Below are 16,098 nucleotides of genomic sequence, written 5' to 3'. Positions count from 1 at the left end.
AGATACCAGGGAGGCTTCAGAGGAGAGGAGAGGGGTGTACAGGGGTCTCTCTCCTCCGAGGTCCCTGTGGAGGTCAGGCAGACATGGGGGACACCTCCTGCATCTGTTCACATCAGGGATCTTTACGTGGAGGCGGCCCTCCCAAGCTAAGGCCCCCGCCCCCGGAGGCATAAGGGTCTGCCAGGCGCTGACTGCCCCCTCCCTCTGCAAGGCAGCCACTCCTCCCGGAGGGGCCTCCACTTGCAGAGCAAACCCCTAAATCTATCTGCCCCCTCTGATCAGCGGAGCCAGCACTGGCAGCCCAGCTCCTCCAGGCTGCCACCCCCAGGGGCCAAGCTCCCCCTCCAGCTGGCTCTCCCACTGGCAGCTGGCGCTAGGAGGCACCCCCAAAACGGAGGAGAGGGCAGCAGCCCCCCCCTCAGGCAGGGGTGGGGGCGTTCCCCCTGCAGTCCCTGCCCTGTGGACCCAGGTCATCTGACACTCGGGAGCCCCCTTCACCGCGCTCCTCCCCTCTTCCAGACCCCAGTCCTCTGAACACCCTGGGCCCCCAACACCTGCCAGGCACCAGGCCCGGGGGCATGGGAGGTGGGGGTGCCCTCTAGGGCACCGAGACCTGGCGCCTGGAGCTGGCCGGGGGCTGGCGGTGCCCCCTCCGCTCCCGGGACACCTCCTCCCACCTATGGCTTTGGCGAAGCGCCCAGAAAGGAGCAGAGAAGGAAGAGGGAGGAGAGGAGGTCGTGGGGGGGGGCGGGGAGGGGCAGGGAGGTTCTGCGGCTCAGTTTGTGGCAAAGGTTTTTTTATCTTTTTTTCCCCTTATGTAAAAAGTGCACGAAAGCTCAGCAGCCTCTTTGCAACGGTCAGCAGTGTTTCCTGGGGCAGGGGGGAGGGGGGAGGAGGGAACCCCAGGCCTGGCACCCCAGCTTTTGCAACTGAAGGTGGCCTCATATTGCTTCGAAACGTGGGTTTCAGTTTAAATACCAGACAGTAAAAATAGAGCTCCGAGGACCGCCCGCACTGTTGCCAAATCATTGCCAGAATGAACAGCTTAAATAAATAAAAAATTGAAATATTTACTTCTCGATAAAAATCGCAGTAAAACCATTTACCTTTCATTGCATTATATATAATATGTATTTATAGCGGGCCCAGCCGAGGGAGGGCAGCGGACGGGCTGGGGCGCCGGGTCCCCGCGGAGGGGCCGCTCCCGGCCGCGGTCAGGACACCTCGATGACCTCCGCACTGCCCGAGAAGCTGGCCTGCTTGCCCAGGGCAGCCCGTTCCTCGCCGCGCGCGCGCCCCTCCACCATGCCCTCCTCAAACTCCATCTGGCAGCTGCGGCGCTTGAACTGCGTCTCCGTGGCCGGCTCGTCGGGCCAGCCGGTCCTCGCGTCCCGGGCCTCGGGCCTCGTCGTCTCCCGCCGCCGCAGGTCGCCGCCTCCCGCGCCCGGCCCGCTGGCCCGGCCGAAGGGTGCGAACCGCGCGCCGCCCGCGCCCTGCGCGCCCTCGGGGCTGCAGCACCAAGGCCCGTCGGGGGACGGCGTGCCCGGGGAGTCGAGCGGCGGCGCCCAGCCGCCAGGGCCGGCCGGCTGGCTAGGGCCGGGCAGCCCGGGTGCCGACAGGGCCGAGAGGCCGAGCCGCGGAGTCTGCCGGGCGGCGTCACCGAAGTTCAGGCCGAGGCCGGGCGCCGGGGAGCCGGCTAGGGGCCGGGGCCGCCGGCGGAGCCTGGGGCGCGGCTCGGGTGGCGCGTCCGGGCTGTCGGGGCTCGGAGAGGGCAGGCTCAGCACGCCCCCCGATGGGCTGTCCAGTTTGCAGAGTTTGGAGGCCTCCCCGGGGTCTGGGGGCCCGGGGTCTTCGGGCTGCCGGCTCGGCGCGTAGGCCGACTTGATGTCCAGCGAGAAGGAGCGCTTGAGGCGGTTGGTGTCCTGGAGGCGGTCAGAGGAGAGGTGCAGGCCACGCAGGCCCTGCTGCAGCGCGCTGGTGGCTGGGGCGGGGGCGGGGGTGGGGCTCTCCCCACCCCCCATCTGTGTGCCCTCCTTGGTGGTGGTGGCCGCTGCGCTCCCGGTGGCAGCGCTCTCTGAGGTAGGTGGTGGCAGCGGCGGCAGTGGGGCGGCAGGGCCCGGGAGGGGCTCTGGGGTCCCAGGGTGGGACGCCCCGTCACCCTGCAGGGCGGCCAGCAGCTTCAGGCTGCGTTCGTACTCCAGCAGCTGGCCCAGGAAATTGAAGTTGGGCGAAATGGACGGGCGACGGTCCTTCACGAACCTGGGGTGAGAGCCGCTAAGTGGGGGCGGGGCTCCTGACTCTCCCCTGCCCCCACTGCCCACTCTGGGGCCCAGAGCTGATGTGCAGACCCAAGTGTGCCAGGGCTAGGCTCAGGCCCCCCTCCGCAGCTGGGGCAGCCAAAGGTGGGTGCCCTTCACTGCTGGGCCCAATCCAGTGGCTGGGGGTAGAGAGGGGAGGGACCAGACCCAGGAGGGAAGGAGGGGCTACCTGTAGGCGTCATCGGAGGACATGCCCATGGTCTTCATGATGTAAGCGATGGCGATGGTAGCAGAGCGGGAGATGCCGGCCAGACAGTGGACAATGACTTGGCAGCTGGACAGCTTGGCTTTATCTGGGGGCGGGGGGAGCAGGTGAGGGCTGGGGCTGCACAGTCCTTCCCTGACCCCAGGTTCAGGACCCCTGGGACACAGCACTTCTGCCCTCCTGGCCCCCTGCTTCCAGCCCTCCCCCGGGACTGGGCAGGAGGGTGCTGTCCACCTCACCAATGAACTCGATGGACTTGTCCAGCCAGGGCAGCAGTTTTTCACAGTAGTTGTCATTGATGGGAATGCGCAGGAAGCGGCTCTCACAGATGAAGTCAGGCTTGGGGCAGGAGTTGCTGGCGTTGAGGACGTAGCTTATTCCGTTTCGGGTCATCAGGTCCTGGGAGGGCAGGAGAACAGGTTGGAAGGGGGTGCAGCTGGGCAGGAGGCCCGAAAGCTGGGATGCTCTCGTGGTGGGAGCCTGGCTTCTGGAGCCCTGGGCTCAGGAGCCTCCCGTTCCCACTGAGGAGCCTGCAGGCCCCATGCGGGGAGGAGGGGAGAGTTGGGAAGCGGGTGGGTGAGGAGGCTGGCAGTCCCTGAGAGCCCCACCTGTGGCCTGGCCTGCCGTAGGCTCCCAGGAATTTTACGGCTGGGCTGCCTGGGCGGTGGCTTTACCCTCTTCCCTCGTCACCATTTTTAAAACACGGGGTTCTTTCAGGGCTGGCCAGGGGCCCAGTGACATCAGCAGTTTGGCATGTGGGCTGCACTGCCAAAGGGGCAGGGAGTTGCCTCTCCACCCAGTCTGGCCAGGCCCTGCCCGAGCCCTGCTCTGGTCCTGCCAGGCCCCCTTGGGTCCTCCCGCGCCCCCAACCCGTGCTTCCCCCACACCTGTGTGCACCCGTCATTCCCCCAAACCAGCCTAGGAGCTGCTTCAGGCTCCGGCGGTGCACGCACCTTGTTCAGGACATCCTTCTGGGAGCCCAGGTAGAGGTGAGGCAGGATGCGGGTCAGGCCCACGCTGGGCACAGGCAGGCAGGGCTGGGAGAGGCTCATGGGCAGCAGGGCAGCAGGCTTGCCCTCACAGAGGCCGGGGAAGCAGGAGGAGAAGGTGGCAAAGCCCCCTGCAGGAGGAGAAGCGGAGACGGGCATCAGGGGGTGGGCTGGCTGGGGCAGGGGAGGCAGGCCACCCACCCACCACCACGGCTCAGCCACACCCACCCGGACGCCCAGCCCGATCTGGTGCTGGCCGGCGAGCCTCTGGCCTGAGCACCTGGTCTCGGTGCTGGTACTGGAAGGCCATTCTCATCGCAGCGGGGGTGTGGGCCAGCACATTTACATCACCTGCCCCTGCGCTAATTCCTCCTCACACTAATCAGGGGCTGGCCTCGCTGAGGACGCCGCTGTGATGCCCATAAAAGTCGGGGCCCATAAAAATGACGGGCCCTGCACGCACAGGGCCCACAGAGGGGTGGGCTCAGAGGCTACGGGGGTCTTCCTGTGTGGGTATCACCAGCCCCTTCACACCGTGGCCTGGGCCAGGCTGGGCCTTCCTGCCTCTCCCCCTGGGCTGATGCAATCCCTCCCTGCCTCCAATTGGCCGGGAGCCCCGGGGCAGGCTTGGATGCCAGGACCGGGAGGCAAGGGCTTCTGAGGGCCAGCCCACCCCCCCACACTGGGCATGACATCACCCAGTGGAGCTGGCACAGCCAGCAGGGGCATTTGTGCTCAGGTTACGGCTCCATTCCACCCAGCAGGGGACTACGGAGGAGCAGAGGCTCGGCTGAGAGCTGGGAACGCTGGGGACCGGGAGCGCGCGCAGGCCACGCGCTATACACGTGGCTGGCATGTGTCCTGCCGCCTTTCCCGCACGTGTGCGCTGGGCCAGATTGGTGGAGGGAGACCCTCCGCTGGCCAGAAAGGGCTGAGGGGGACCCACGGGCACACGTCTGACTCTGCGAGTGACCGCGGGCCTCAGTGTCCTGGTCCTGTGCGCCCCAGGCATTGTTGTGAGGCCCAGGGAAGATGACCAAGAAACCACCAGGCCGAGGCCTCCCCCGTCCCGCAGAGGAGGCAGGGGAGCCAGGCAGGCGCCCTGTGCTCTCCTGCCCGGCCCCACAGACACAGCTGGTGCCAGAGACCTGGCTGATTCCGGAGGACAGAGATGCCTGGTGGCCTCAGCCTTCGCCCCGGTCCAGCTCAGTGCCCAACCAGAATGCCTGACGTGTGCACTCCCTGTGCCTCCAACAAAGGCTTGACCTTGGGGGGCCACAGAGGTGGGGGACCTCCAGGCTAGGGGCGTGGAGGTATCAGCCTTGGAGGAAAAGGGGTCCCTTCCTCAGAAACCTGCTGGCTGGACAGGGAGAAGCAGGTGACTGTCCGCGTGGACAATGCCGTGGCTCTCAGGTTCTCAGGAGGGGAGGTGGGCTTAGCTGGGTGCCGGGGTGGGCCCCAACTCACAGTCCAGAGCCAGGGGCCCCTTGGATACTCCTGCTGGAGGACAGCGCCCGCCGGGGACGGGCAGGGTCTGCACCGTCTCTCCGAAGACTCTTCTCTGCGATGGTTCCCCTACTCTCTGCTCTCTCAGCAGCGGAAGACAGACAAGTATGGGGTGGGGGAATTCCATCAGGAACCTCCCACCTAAAGAGAGTCTCAGGGCAGGTGCAAAGACCTGCCAGCCTTTGCTGCAATTTCTGGAACCCCCAGGAACCCCCTCCAGGCAGAGCCAGGCAGCTTGGGGTGCCCCCTACAAACCCCCTATAGACACCAGGTCTGGTAGGGCCTGAGACTCCAGTCCTTCCGCGATTTCAGGGCCACCCATGGGTGACAAGGGAGGGTGCCAGCAGCCCTGGACCCTCTGCAGGTCCCCCACCCCCACCCCAGCCCGCACTCTCAGGGCCTCGCCGAGGGCCCTCCAGGGCACCTTCCTTCCGGAGGGACCCCCCCCACCCCAAGCCCCTGCTCTCTCTGCCTTGCAGGTCAGGGGAAGCCACACGCAGCTCCCAGGCTTCACAATGAAACCCCGAACCCGCACAAAAGCGCACGTCCTGGGAGGACTCCCGGCCCCACCCGCCTCTCCCACCACGCGCTCCTGGTCGGACCGGGGCGGCGCGCCCGGGAGCCCCCACCGCCCCTCCGCGGTCCCGGGCTGGGGCCGCACCCACCCTCCGCGCAGGGGCCGCTCCCTCCGCCGTCTCCGACCAGGGTCCGAGGGCGGCGCGCGCGGGCTGAGCTGCCTGCGGCAACATCACCAGCCCGCATTCCGCAGGGACGCGCACCGGGGCGCAGCCGGCTTGGGCAGGACCGCCCGCCGCTTAAAGGGCTAGGCTCCCTTTCCCATGCCCGCCCCCACCGGCCGTCACCAGCGGAGCAGCTGTGGGGGGAGGGGTGCGGCAGCGGTCACGGCAGCCGGTTCTGGACCCCGGCACGGCCCGCCCCACCGCCCTCTCCAGCAAACCTCCATGTCCTGGAGCTGCCTTCTCTCTGGCTGTGCCCCACCCAGGGAGGGGGCCTGGTCCTCCCTTCTGGCTTCTGCGGAGCCCCACAGCCTGTGCTGGTGATCCCCGAGAAGAGACTCACTTCCCCTTTGTGGGCGGGTAGCATCCCTCTAACCCCCTCAGCCTTGCCCTGCCGTTCTCACTGGTTCAGGTGGGCACCGTGGGCTAGGCCAGGAGGCTGTCCCCAAGTCTGGGTCCTGATTTGGTGTCACTATGAGCCTTCCTCATGTGGTGGGGGGTCATGGCTTCTCCCTGGCTTGGCCCTCAGAAATGGGAGCGAATACTCTAACCCTGCAGGGTGAGGCAGTGCTTGCTGAGGCTGAGTGAGCCAGGTGGGGCACAGCCGGGTCCCAGGTGACCCCACCCCCAGTCCCCCAGGGAGACAGACCATGAGAGGCTCTGGGCTTTCCCTGGACAGCCCAGGGGTAAGGGAGGGCACTGCTCCAGTACCCTCTTCTCAGACTCCCAGAAGGGCCTCTGGTTGTCACTTCTGGCTAGGGCACACGTGCGTCCACACACATACACATACCTACACAGGGGCTCCCATATGGGACCTGGGAGGGTTCCTGTTCTGCCCAGGACCCCTGTAAAACTCCCCCCCTGCCTGGTCCCCAAACTGAGCCCAGCGGCAGTGGCTAAATAAGAGGGTCTGCATTTCTGTGGCTTCTGGTTCCCAGAGTTCACACACACACACACACACACACAGCCAGATGCAGACACCCTCTGACCTCGCAGAGCCGGGCACGCAGAGCCCTTCGTCCCGGACACGACGCACGTGCAGAGGGCAGCACGCACTCGTGCAGCCCCTCCTCTGAGAGGTCTGCCCAGAGCTGCCTGGCTCCTGCAGCTGATGGAGCCCGCCTGCAGCTGCCCCTCTCCCCGCACGTGAAGGCCAGCCTGGTGCCCACCGACCACCACCCCCGTCTGTGCTCAGTAGATGCTCAGGGCAGGCGTGCCGAATGAACAGAAGCATCCCACCAGTTGTGTGGTGGTGGGGGTGATGCCAGCGTGGCCCCCCCCCCGCCTGCTATGGGTCTGGGCAACCAGAGGCCAGGGGCACCCAGGCAGGGAGGCCACATGCCCCTGGGACAGGCCCTGGGCCACCTGGGTAGGGGGTGGATTCTGCAGAAGTATGTTAGCCACTGCCTACAGGAGGAAGGAGTGGCTAAGAACCACAGTGCAGCCTGCGTGCGTGCATGCGTGTGTGTACAGGGGGCTGGCCAGGCTGCTTCTGGGGAATGGGAAGCCCTGTGGGGACTTCCACTCGCCCACCAGACAGCAGTTATGATCAAGCAGGCTGTTGCGAGGCTACCTGTGCCAGCTGGAGTGTTCAGGGGGCCCCCCCTGTGTGGGACAAGTTCTGGCTCAGTGCCGTGTGTGTGTGTGTGTGTGTGTGTGTGGTGGGGTGGGGGTGGTTTCCAAGGCAGACCAGGTCTTGGCCTAGATTCCTCCCCTATCTCCCCTGCCCCAGGCCTGTGTCGGGGGTTCCCTCCTGTCCATCTCTTCACCTGCTGGTGGTGGGGATGGGCCTGTGCTGGAGGGGGCTCTGAAGTGTGGCGGCCCAGAGGAGGGGTCCCTGGAGCCCCTGAGAACCCCAGAGCTATGGAGGTTCATCCCCACTGGGCCCCCACTGCCCCAGCACATGCTGGTCTCCGGGCTTAGAGAGGAGAGCAGAGGCAGACCCAGAACATGACTCCTGAGACAGACACCGCCCCCGGCCCTGTCAGGCTGCCAGCGGGGGGGGAGAGAGTCCTCCAGACGCACCTGTGAGGATGGCCACGCTGTCGAAGCAGCCGTCCAGCTTGCTGAGCAGGATGGAGAGGAAGCTGTCTGCGGCCAGCACGCTGGCGTCCCTTGTGCTTTGGTCATAGACCACCACGTCCTGCGGCTCCGTGGCCTCCACCTGGGGGCCGAGAGGGCAGAGGTCAGGGTGGCCGGGCACCTGCCAGCTGCCCCATCCCCTGCTGCCACTGCTGCTGCTGGTCAGGCGATAGAAGGGAGGGGCTGCCCCAAGGGGAGTGGGGGCAGGCACCCAGCCACAGTTCACACCTGGACAGGTGTAAATGCCCACAGCCACACGGGCAGACCCTCGGAGCAGGGAGGGCCAGGGGGACACACATCCCCGACGCGGCCAAGCCCGGTGCGCGCACTCACACAAGTGAAGGTAACAGACACTGTGGGCCAGGCCCGTGTGAAGGAGACACGGAGAAGGCCGTGGGGCTCCCGGGAGGTGTACACAGGTGGCCAGATGGCAGGCGCACAGGGAGGCCTGGGTTGCTGGCGCACAGGGAGGCTGAGGGAAATCAACTCTTCCTCAGGGACCCGGGAGGCACACTTCGGGGGTTCTTAACGGGGGGAGGCTTTTGGGTGTGGGCTCTCCTTCCCTCCCCAGCCAGTGATGGGGAAACTGAGGGCTGCAGCAAGACCCCTCCCCACAATGATCCAGGCAGCAGCAGCAGGAAGCGGGGGTTCCACCTGCCCCCCCCGCGGATGCCACCGGGGCCCAGATGTGGAGCAGCTCTTGCTCAGATGGCAGCTGATGCCCCCGCCCCCCAAGCACACTCAGCCCTTAAGCCAGCTGAGCTGCCAACCCTGGGCCAGATGATGTCACCGGCAGCCAATGGGAGAGCGCTCTGGCCGGGAGTCCTTGCTAGGGGTTATTAATCACTGGATTCCCCTCACTGGAGCCACAGGGAGCTGGTTCTGCCCTTGGGGTGGGGGGACTCCCATCTGGGTCCTCTCACATCCCAGCTCCGCACGGGGCAGGGCCTGAGACCAAGACCCCTCCCTCAGGCACTGGGCCGCCTGGCGGGCCACCCCTCCCCCACTGGATGTGCCACTGCCTTCCGAGGTCATGGCCCAGCAGTCCCGGTCCCTCCCCAGTGCGGACTCAACACTCCTTGGGAATAGAGACAGGATTGTTCTCTGCAGGTGACTTGAGACATTCTTGGGGGCCACAGAGAGAATTCCTGGTCCTCAAGACTCCAGAGGGGAAAGAACGGGGGCTGGGGACATGAGCTGTCTGCCTGAGACCCTCGGCCACCAGTCCCGTCCTCTTCCAAGTCCTCACAGCCATCAGAGTGCGGGCCGAGTGGGGACCCAGACGGTGTCAGTGGCTCTGGGAGGGAAGGAAGGGGGGATGGGTGTTGAACCTGTCAGCAGAGGGCCTCCCTGGGGGGAGAGGCCTTCTTGTAGCCCTAAGAGGGAGCGGGGAACTGCTCTACAACGGCTCAGATTCCAGCCCTTAGGAGCCCAGTTTAGGTTCGAAGGCAGAGGAAGGGGAGCTGCCCCAGCCCAGGCCCCCGGAGGGCCCTGGAGGGGACGGGTGGGCATGAGGCGGTACCTGGCTGCGTGAGGTGGGCTGGATCAGCTCTGCGATGGTCACCTTGCCCTGCTGCAGTCGCCGCTTCACCAGCTTGGAGCAGCAGATGTTGACAGAGCTGAGCACGTGCCAGCTGTTGTACTCCACGAAGGAGCGGCTGTCGATGACCAGCGGGCCCCCGGGCCCCCCCCGCAGCAGGCTGGCCAGTTTCTTGGCATCCATCACCTTCCGAGGAAGCCGGTCCCCGGCCATGGCGCGGCCGTGGGCAGTGGGGAGGGGGCGAGCCCGGGAGTGAGCAGGGGCTGCTCCCACTGCCCGGGTGTGGCCTAGGGTTCCGAGTGCCCGGGCATGGCGCCAGACCTGCAGGGACAGGCAGACTGTGAGAGGCGCTGCAGGCCCCAGGGGTGGGCATCGGCAGGGCCGGCCTCAGAGGGGCTAGCGGTGGAACTGATCCAAGGGCACCGGAGCGTCTGGGCCTGATGTGTGCCCGTGGGGCCCTCCCTCCCTCTGGCTCCTCTGTGCAGGTTGAGCTCCCTGACCCCTCTGGTCTCGACTTGGGAGTCTGTGACCCATAGAAGGGTGCTTGGGAGTGGCCCATCCAGTGCTGCACCCTCCAGGTCACGGTGCCAGCCTCTCAGCAGGACACGGCAAGGCAAGTGGGGTCTCACAGAGGGAAGGGTCTTGGGGCTCAGGCTGGGCTGGAAAGGCAGGACGAGGCCTGAGGGTCCCTCCCCTGGGCCCTTGGGTCCACAGAATCTCACTCATTCCAGAACACCTCATTCTGCTCCTGCATCTCCTGTCATCCCACCCCTGGGATGCAGACCTCTCCCCAGTCCGGCCTCCACATCTTCCCAATTCCCAGCACCCAGGGCAAAGCAGGGTCCAGAACATGCCCCCACCCTCCCCCACTGCCAAGCCCCCCCCCTCCCCGTCCCTGGCACACCCTCTGTCTCCAGCCCCCGCAGCCCAATCGCTGCATAAGCTGATAATCTGGATGGGTGGGTTGGGGAGGGGCTGTCTCCACAAGGTGATGGAGGCAGAGGCCAGGGCGAGGCGCTGGAGGGGGTTCAGGAGTGGAGTTCTGCAGGCCAAGGTTTAGGCATGCCGTGGGCCAGCGTCCTTCTCCTGCAGGGGTGACGGTACAGCGGGACACCCCAGGCATAGCGGTGGCCGGGGGTCTAGGGGCCCCTTTTGGGGACCAGTAGGTCCAAGGATGGGTTGTGGTGGGGGGCACCCGAGGACAAAGGTCAGTGTGGGTGACCCACACGTAGAACCCTCGGCTCAGTGGTGCCCAGAGGGAGCAGGAGGTGGGTGGGCACATGGGGGCTCCAGAGCCTGGGCGGAAGGCCCCTCCCACAATTTGGTGCCAAGCTTCTGCCACCCCCATCCTACCTGCCAGACCCATCTTCCCTGTCACCTGCCAGGAGTGGCCCTTCTCTAGGCATCCCCAAGCCTCAGAGCGACCCCCGGAGGCATGCAGCATCAGGACGATGAGTTTGCTTTAAAACTGCGGGAACTGAGGCTCAGGGAAGGGGTGGGATCAACCCAATTAACGAGACTGGACGGGGCGTCCACGGCTGCCATTCACTCAGGGTCTTCCCTCTGCCACATCCCCAGCCAGCTTGGGGGTGGGAGAGGCCGGGAGACAGATGCTCCCTCCAGGGACCACAGAGAGGGAACCCCCTCGTTAAGCCCCCAGCCTGCAGCTGCAGAGAGCGTTGGGGTGTGGCATCTGAGGACACTCGTCACCTTTCAAACAGCGCTGATGACACTGGGGACAGCTGCCACCATCTCTGGACCACCTCCTCCGAGCTCCCAGGCTGGGGAGGGGGATGCCGGAGGTCACAGAGGTGCAAGGCAGGTGGGGACCAGGCCCGCCTGCTGTGGGCAGCCCCAGGCTGGGCCACCGGAGCTGCTGACAAGGGGGTTGCCAGGATGGCCCTGGACAGTGCTGGGGCCTTGGGGTCCCGTTCACAGACACCCCACTCCTCAGGTGCTCCAGCTCCTCAACTGAGGGGCAAGGCCTGGGGGTGCAGCTGGGGCTGCTACCCTCCTGAAGACCACACCAAGCAAGTTCAACAGCCAAAGGGCCTGCCTATTAAGGGGGTCCCTGCCTGTGTGCCAAGGGGTCCCCAATTCGATTCCTGTCTGAGCTGTTCTGAGACACTTTTCCTGAGTTCTAACCTGAATCTTGTCAAGGCTGTGACAGGCCATGGCCACCAGGTCCCCTTTTACACGCTGCTCCGGCAGGCCTGGGCAGAGCTTCCCACCCTTTGATGTGGGACCAGAGCCCAGTTCAGAGGCCCAGGACCCTGACAGGGATGCAGTGGGCTGGGGACACCGTGGGCCAGAGGGTCCTATCCTCATGGGTTAGGTGGGGGTGGGCTACCTCCCACCGAAAACAACAGAAGCCAAATGGAACTTTAGTGCAGGGACAAGGGAGGGGGAGGGAGGGGGAGAGGCCTTCACTCTCCCCGTGGCCAGCCTGCGCACCTCCTGCCCTCTGATCCTTAAATGACTGGAGGGACATGGAGAGTTGCCCACTCCACAGATGGGAAAGGAGGCTAGAGGAGGGGCAGGGAGGTGAGGTTGGAGACCCAGGGAGGAGGGTGGGGGCAGGGCTGGAGGGTTGGGCAGCTTGATCCCAGGCCCGGTACCTGGTCCCTGACCCGCCGCCGCCTCCCAAGGAACCCTCCGGCTCGGCCCTATTAACCAGTGTAGTATTGTTATTTGCAGCCGAGGGGGACTCATTAGCAAGTTGGCACCTCGGTCGTCACCATGGCAACAGCAGAGGTGCCAGGCAACCACTGCTCCTGTGGCGGCAGCACCACCGAGCAGCTCGCTCTGCAGAGCCAGGTCCCCTCCTCAATCGCGGGCTCCCACCCCCGCTCCACCCTGCAGGTGCCCAGTAGCTGGGCCTGGACCACCCCCAGCCAGGACAACCCCTCTCCATCCTGCTCCACCCGGTCCTAACCTTCCTCACCTTCCAGCAGCCACATGCACAGGCTCACTCCCTCCCACCCCTGGGAGGCCTTCTCTGAAAGACCAAGGTCTGGCCAGATCACCCCTCCTTCGAGAGACCTACACCGAGCTGGCCTCCTGGGTGGGCACCCGCACCCACAGGGCCTCCTTTGGACCTGGAGCTCCTGCGGGGTAGACCCTTCACCTCCCGAGGTTAAACACATGGATGGGGGGCCCGGAGCTGGGCAGCAGGGTGGGAGGGGTGGAGATGCTCAGGGCAGCCTTGAGCAGAGCAGTGGGGCTAGAATAGGCCAGGTGGGCACAGAGGCAACAGACATGGTAGGGGCTTGGGCCTCCCCGCTTTTAAGAACCACCCCAGGCTCAGCCGAGACCCCTTCCCTGGGGGGAGAGTACCCAGAACCTGGGTCAGGTGGGAGGGAGGCACAGCCCCACACACCCCTATCAGAGGGCCCAGGGCCAAGGAAACAGCAGTTCCTAGTCCAACAGCAGAAGGAGGCCCCTCCCCTCCCTGCCCTGGCTGGACATGGCCTAGGAGGCCACAGGCAGTACCCGGGCTCCCGGAGGCCAGGTACACAGACACAGCGCTGCCTGGCCCCTGTACTGCATGTAGGCTGGACATGCCCCTCGGCACACTGGCTGAGCTCAGGGCCTGGTACTTACCCCATTCCCCGAGTCCACCCCAGCTCTGTGTGCAATTACTCACATGACAGTGCGTGTGCACATTCATGTGGTCACTGGACGCGTGCGTCCTCACATTCTGTGTGCTGAATGCCCCAAGATCCCAGGGTGCCCGAACCCCAGGTGCAGCTAGAGCATCTCCTCACACGGGCTCCCACACCCTCCACGCGGCACATCCATGTCCCTGAGCACATGCATGACCAGGAAGCTCCCAATTAAGGGCATCTTCACCAGAGTACTTTGCGCTCAGCGTCTAGGGATCCATGACCCCCAGAGACGGGCGAACAGAGACTGCAGCTCTCACTCACAGTGTATCTCCAGCCCTTGCGGAGCCTGGTCACATAGGCAGGCCTCAGGAAGAGCTGATGGTGGACGGACCCAAGATGCTGGGTGTCTAGCTCACTCTGACCCAGGGGAAGGTTTGGAGGCAGAAACTGCTACACTCAGAAGGCCAGGAGAGAGACTGGTAGGGGGTGACCTCCTGGCAGCAGGGGGCCCACGTGCACAGACCAGGTCAGCTCGCTTGATCCTTTATGTTACCAGATGTTCTCGTCCCTGCTCTCTGCTCCCCCTCAGTTCTCTGGGGTGAGTGGCACAGGAGCCAAGCTGGCCTTCATCTGTCCCGGTTGGGCTTGGCAAGGCCAAGCAGAGCCAGCCTGTCCTGGGGAGGCTATGGACTTGGGAGACAGTGGGGTGGAGGCCCTACCTGCTCAGTTCCTGGGGATCGGGGCTGAACTGGGATAGGAGGGCTTGGCATGGCATGTGGGTCCTTGGAAAGGCAGGCTAGGGACCCTACGAATCTAGGTTTCCTCTGTTCCTGCCTGGCTTGTTTTAGCCCAACTGATCTGCAAAACTTCTGCTGGTCACCATTCCCCCCGACCACACACCCCGCCATGTTAAATACCTGGGCCAGCATCTACCGGTCACTGTCCCGAGGGGTTCAGGCAGAGGCGGCCTCAGCCTATACAGCCCCGATGGTCAGAGTCTGACCCACGTCACTCTTGCTGTGGGTTTGGCCCCTTCCTCTCCTTTCCCTATGAGCTGCACATCTAGGAGATGGGAAGACACCCTCTGGCTTCCTCCACCCCCAGCCCATGGTCCCTTCAGCTCTCTGCCTGGTTGAAACTTCTGGGTCCCAAGGTCAGTCTCAGCCTGAGAAGAGAGGTGATGCTGGGAAGGGTCCTGGAGCACAAGGTGACTTTAGGCATCTTTCTGCATCTTTGTGCATGGAAACTGCTCTTCCCAGAGGCAGCCTCTGGGGCCCAGGAGCCTTCCCAAGGGCTGCGGGCAGCAGGGGACGAGAACCTGCCCAGCAACTCTCCTGGGGCCCTAGGCCCTACAGCAGAAGGTGTTCCAGCCAGACTTCAAGATGAACTCCCAGCTCCTGGTCACATGATCTGGCCATCTTTGGCAGGTGCTTATCAACCATCTGAGGAGTGAACACATGGGACATCTGTCCTCCCTGAGCAGGACGGGACGCTGGATGCTACACTCATTCCCGGGGCTGCCCTGGGAGCAAGAAGGTCTCAGGGAGACGATGGGGAGTGCACAGACCCTCAGACCTCCGCAGACCCCCAGGGGCAGGGGCACAGGGCAGTAAGAACACCGCTCCCCTGGCCTCCAGCATCCCCCCCCCCACCAAGCTGCATAAGAAAACTGCAGACGCCACACTAGATCCTGTCACCTCTCTCCTCCATCCTATGGAACCGCCCCCCCCCGCCCCCTCATTACTGCGGAGCCCAGGGCCCAGCGCTCCACTTTGCAGAAGCCAGTGCATTTTTACAGCAGGAAATTAGAAGGCAAATTCTCCCAGAAGGGATGACTTGGTGGGGGCTGGGCCCACTGTTGCCCCCTCCCCTCCAGGCCAGACTATTACATATCCCCCACCCCAAGGTGGGCGCATAGGCTGAACGAGAATGGTTGCACTCAGCCTGGCAGTGCCAGCCCCTCCCCCAGCACCCGCCGTGTCTGCAGCAGGCTGGCGGATGGCCTTTATTCCGCAGAGGCCAGCTGAGCACCCCGAGGTGGGGGAGCCCATGGTAGCTTGGCCAGACGGGGGAGATGGATCTTTAGACCTTCCCCGCCGGACGCGGAACGAGCTCTGTCCTGAGGCTCCCACCGGCCAAAGACCCTCCGTTCCTATGGCCCAGGCCTCCGCATCTTCCAGCCCGGCCCGGGAAAGGACGATCTTCTCCAATTCTGGCCCCAGCAGGGGGCCGTCCGGGGGCGTTTGGGGCTTGCGCAGAGGCTCGTACAGATCCACGCTGGATCGCAATGGTCCTCCTCGTCCTTAATTCATGCCCCTCCCCCACCAAAAAAAGAAGGAATTGCGCGGAGAAAGGTGGCTAAGCGGTGGCCGGGTGTGGGCCGGGCCGGGGTCCGCTGGGCGCCGCGGTAGGCGGGGGAAGGACTTATCGGCCCGGTCAGCGGTGTCCCCGCAAGCCGGGTTGGGGGCCAGCGCCCCGCGGGCCGGCGCCGCTCACCTCCAGGCGGTCTCCTCCACCCGGGTGCCGCCCGGCGCAGCCCCCCGAGCGCTCCCTACGCGGCGCCCATCCGGCCAGGCCGGGCGCTCCGGCCGCGCGCCGGTTAACCCCCACCCCGCCGGCGCCCCGTGCGTCCCCGCGCCCCCCGCCCGGCGCCCCCGCTCACCTCGTTCACGCTCGCCGCCGGGCCGGCCCGGGGACCCGCGCCGCGCTCAGAGCGCCAGCTCGGCTGCGCAGCCCATGGGCCCGGCGGGGGCCCGCGCAGCCGGGGCAGGGGCCGGGGGAGCGCGCGGGCCGCGTCGCCGCCGCCGCCGTCGCCGCCGCCGCCGCGGGGAGCGCTCGCACGGGCCCGGGCGCGCGCACTGCGGGCGGGCACGCGCGCTCGCGGCGCGCATCCCACCCCGCGGCTCGGCGGTCGCGGCCGGTGCGGCTCCGGCTCGGGCTCGGGCTCCGGCGTCCGGCGGGGGGGCCGCGGAGCCGGCTCGGCCGCCGCGCTCAGATGCGAGTGACAGGCCCGGGGCGGAGGGCGGGGCCGCCGGCGGGGATGAGGTCATGCCGAGCGAAAAAAGGCCCTGACGTCACCTGCAGCCAATCAGCGTGCACGGCTCGGGGGCAGG

General features: G+C 65.7%; 1 protein-coding gene across 3 annotated transcripts; it reads right to left on the bottom strand.

Moving 5' to 3' along the window:
• Positions 1 to 1,050: 1,050 nt before the first annotated feature.
• On the bottom strand, positions 1,051 to 15,767 carry DUSP8 (dual specificity phosphatase 8). 3 transcript variants are annotated; one of them, XM_081241229.1, is made up of 7 exons: positions 15,648 to 15,767; positions 9,360 to 9,698; positions 7,781 to 7,919; positions 3,477 to 3,643; positions 2,763 to 2,922; positions 2,488 to 2,611; positions 1,051 to 2,259 (listed from the first exon to the last, which is right to left on the bottom strand). In XM_081241229.1, the coding sequence occupies exons 2-7, from the start codon at positions 9,588 to 9,590 to the stop codon at positions 1,215 to 1,217; spliced, it is 1,866 nt and encodes a 621-aa protein (XP_081097355.1). In that variant the 5' UTR covers positions 9,591 to 9,698; positions 15,648 to 15,767; the 3' UTR covers positions 1,051 to 1,214. The 3 variants fall into 3 exon arrangements, with proteins under 3 accessions (XP_081097355.1, XP_081097357.1, XP_081097356.1); XM_081241231.1 differs by lacking the exons at positions 7,781 to 7,919; positions 9,360 to 9,698; positions 15,648 to 15,767 and adding an exon at positions 5,684 to 6,431; XM_081241230.1 differs by lacking the exons at positions 7,781 to 7,919; positions 9,360 to 9,698; positions 15,648 to 15,767 and adding an exon at positions 4,980 to 5,353.
• Positions 15,768 to 16,098: the final 331 nt, after the last annotated feature.

The sequence above is a fragment of the Mesoplodon bidens genome, assembly GCF_964165515.1.
Source record: "Mesoplodon bidens genome assembly, chromosome: 7".
NCBI classification, from domain to species: Eukaryota; Metazoa; Chordata; class Mammalia; order Artiodactyla; family Ziphiidae; genus Mesoplodon; species Mesoplodon bidens.
The sequence above is the reverse complement of the archived record's forward strand: the minus strand, read 5'-3'. Positions and strand labels throughout refer to the sequence as shown.